The sequence below is a fragment of the Zootoca vivipara genome, chromosome 1, assembly GCF_965207765.1.
Source record: "Zootoca vivipara chromosome 1, rZooViv2.hap1.1, whole genome shotgun sequence".
Lineage (NCBI taxonomy): Eukaryota > Metazoa > Chordata > Lepidosauria > Squamata > Lacertidae > Zootoca > Zootoca vivipara.
In genome coordinates, this window is record NC_142582.1 from 80,811,161 (window position 1) to 80,813,870 (window position 2,710).

Consider the following 2,710-nt stretch of genomic DNA (forward strand, 5'->3'; position numbering starts at 1 on the left):
CCTTTGTCGCTGGCCCCACGCCCAAGGGGCCCTTTTATCTAGGAGTCTGTGTAGGGGCTCCGCTACCGCTGCCTTATGGGGAAGGAAGGCATGGTAAAAGTTCAATAGTCCCAAGAATGACTGAAGTTCGGGCTTGCTCTTGGGCGCTGGGGCCTCACAAATGGCCCGTACCTTGTCACCGGTTGGATGGACCCCTTCTGCGTCCACCTTAAATCCCAGAAAGTCCACCTGCGGCACTCCCAGTAAACACTTTTCCCGCTTCACCTTGAGGCCCGCCGTCTGGAAACGGTGCAGGACGGAGCGGAGGCGGTCCTCAAATTCCTCTGGTGTGGGCCCGGCGATCAGTACATCATCGAAGAAGGGGGTGACGCCAGGAATCCCTTTAAGGAGAGAGTCCATTAGATTCTGGAATATGCCTGGTGCCACGCTAACGCCAAATTGCAGCCGCTTAACTCTGAATGCCCCTCTGTGCGTCACAATCGTCTGAGCCTCTGCTGTGGCTTCGTCCACAGGCAACTGTTGATACGCTTGGGCCAAGTCCAGTTTGCCAAAGATTTTTGACCCAGCCAGGGTGGCGAGGACATGGCTGACCACTGGCACTGGGTATGCATGGGCCGTGAGAGCCTTGTTTATGGTGCATTTGTAGTCTGCACAGATGCGGACCGAACCGTTAGGCTTGACGGGTGTGACAATTGGAGTTTCCCAGGGGGCGTTGGGCACCGGCTCCAGCACTCCTTGCTCCACGAGCCGGTCCAATTCCTCGTCTATGCGGGGTTTCAGGGCGAACGGGACCCGGCGGGCCTTGTGCCTGATGGGTCGTACAGCGGGGTCCAGCTGTAGGGCAATGGGGGGTCCTGTATATCGTCCCAATGCCCCATCGAAAACCCCCGGAAACTCTTTGCATATGGCGTCCACGTCCACTTGTAAGCTAGTGCGGTTCACCCCGGTAACGGCTAGCCCCAGAGGTCCAAACCATGCCAGTCCCAGTAAGCTAACGTAGGGGCCCTTAACTACCAGCAAGTCCAATTGTTGCTTTCGCCCTCGATATTGCACCCTGAAGGTCCCCACCCCCATAGTAGGGACCTTACGTTTCTGGAAGTCCCGGAGGGTGAATGGGGCCGGCCTTAGTTTGGGACCCCCATTAGGGCACAGTTCCCTTAATGTTCGGGCCGAGATTATGGATAGAGTTGAACCCGTGTCCAGCTCCATGCGGCATGGGGCTCCCTCTATCTGTACCTCTATATAAATTTTCTCTGTGCTGGGATGGGGCAACTGGAATACCTGGTAGTCCGTGATCTCCGTCGAGTTGCCTTGGTGCATGGTGCCGTGTGACCTGGGGCTCCTGGGTCGGTCATCTGATGCTTGTCGACGGGTGAGTCGAGCCCGACACACCCGGGCGATGTGTCCCAATTTTCTGCACTGCCTGCACTCTGCGTTGCGGAAACGACAGGTCCTCCTCTCGTGGTTCTCCCCGCAGCTTGCACAGTTCCCTCCTTCTCGTCGAGGCTGCTGTGGTGTGTGTGCTGCTTGAGTGCGCCGCTGTACTCGGTGTACTTCCTCCCTGTCAGATTCGGATTCGTCGGTGAGGTCTTCGTGGTAGACCCTCGGTTGGGATGGCGGGGCCGGTCGTGCCTCTTGCGTTGACCTCTCGGCGGCTTCGGTTGCCAGGGCTTCCTCCAGAGCAATCTGGAACGTGAGGTCTTTTTTGGCGTAGAGGCGTCGTTGCAACATCTCGTCCCTCAGGCCACCGACGAGGCGGTCACGAAGCATGTTCTCCAATTCTGAGAAGTTGCATAACCGGGCGGCTTGGCGGAGGGAGGTCACAAACCCAGTTATGGTTTCCCCCGGGGCTTGCCGCTTTGCGTAGAAGGCATTTCGGCAAGCTACCACCGAGGGCTGTGGTGAGAAGTGCTCCTTCAGCCGTTCCATTATTGTTTTGTAAGAGACGGTAGCAACATCTCTAGGTGCAAGGAGAGCCCGGGCGATTTCAAACGTCTCCTCTCCACAGACGCTGAAGAATGTCGCCCTCTTCATGGCATCGTTGGTGACTTCTTTCGCTTGCAGGAGGAAGTTGAAACGGGCGGCGTACCCTTCCCAGTCTCCTGATGCTGGTTTGAATGGCGAGAAGCTGCTGTCGGTTGCCATTCTGGGTTCCTTGGGTCCTGGAGCTGAAGCCTGGATGCACGGTGCGATGCAGCGGTGCAGCAGGTGGCGGTGCTGCGGTGCAGTGCGTGGTGGCGGTCAGCTCAGCAGAATCCCACCTTCGTCGCCAGTGAAATATACTCGGAGTCAAGAGTGAATTTCATGCTCTTTATTCAGCTCATAGTCATCAAGGAGGAGAAGAGAAGACGAATGGCTCTTTTCCCCAAACCATCTGCTTATATACATTATTTACACAATGGGCCTTGCGTGATTGGCTACTTCAGGGCTACACCTGTGGGCCAATTATATTATGGATTGACTTCTGCCTGCAGCCTGATTGGCTGCTCCTATAGGCCAATCAGGTAGCAGATTCACTTCTGCCAGCCGCCTGATTGGCTGCTCCAGCAGACCAATCAGGTTGCGGATTCACTTCCACCTGGAGTTGGATTGGGTAGCTCCCGCTGATTCTGAATCCTATTGTTCTAGGATTCAGCTCAGTACATAACACCCATGTTCTTTCAAATTTCTTATTCTTCCCTCAATTAACCTAGAAGACTTTTCGTGCCAT

The 2,710-nt window shown here is 55.7% G+C and overlaps 1 protein-coding gene across 1 annotated transcript; it reads right to left on the minus strand.

Moving 5' to 3' along the window:
* Positions 1-279: 279 nt before the first annotated feature.
* On the minus strand, positions 280-2,413 carry LOC132592161 (uncharacterized). The gene is made up of 2 exons (XM_060274765.2): positions 1,282-2,413; positions 280-380 (listed from the first exon to the last, which is right to left on the minus strand). Exons 1-2 carry the CDS (start codon positions 2,143-2,145, stop codon positions 342-344), a joined length of 903 nt encoding a protein of 300 aa, XP_060130748.1. The 5' UTR covers positions 2,146-2,413; the 3' UTR covers positions 280-341.
* Between the last annotated feature and the right edge of the window lie 297 nt (positions 2,414-2,710).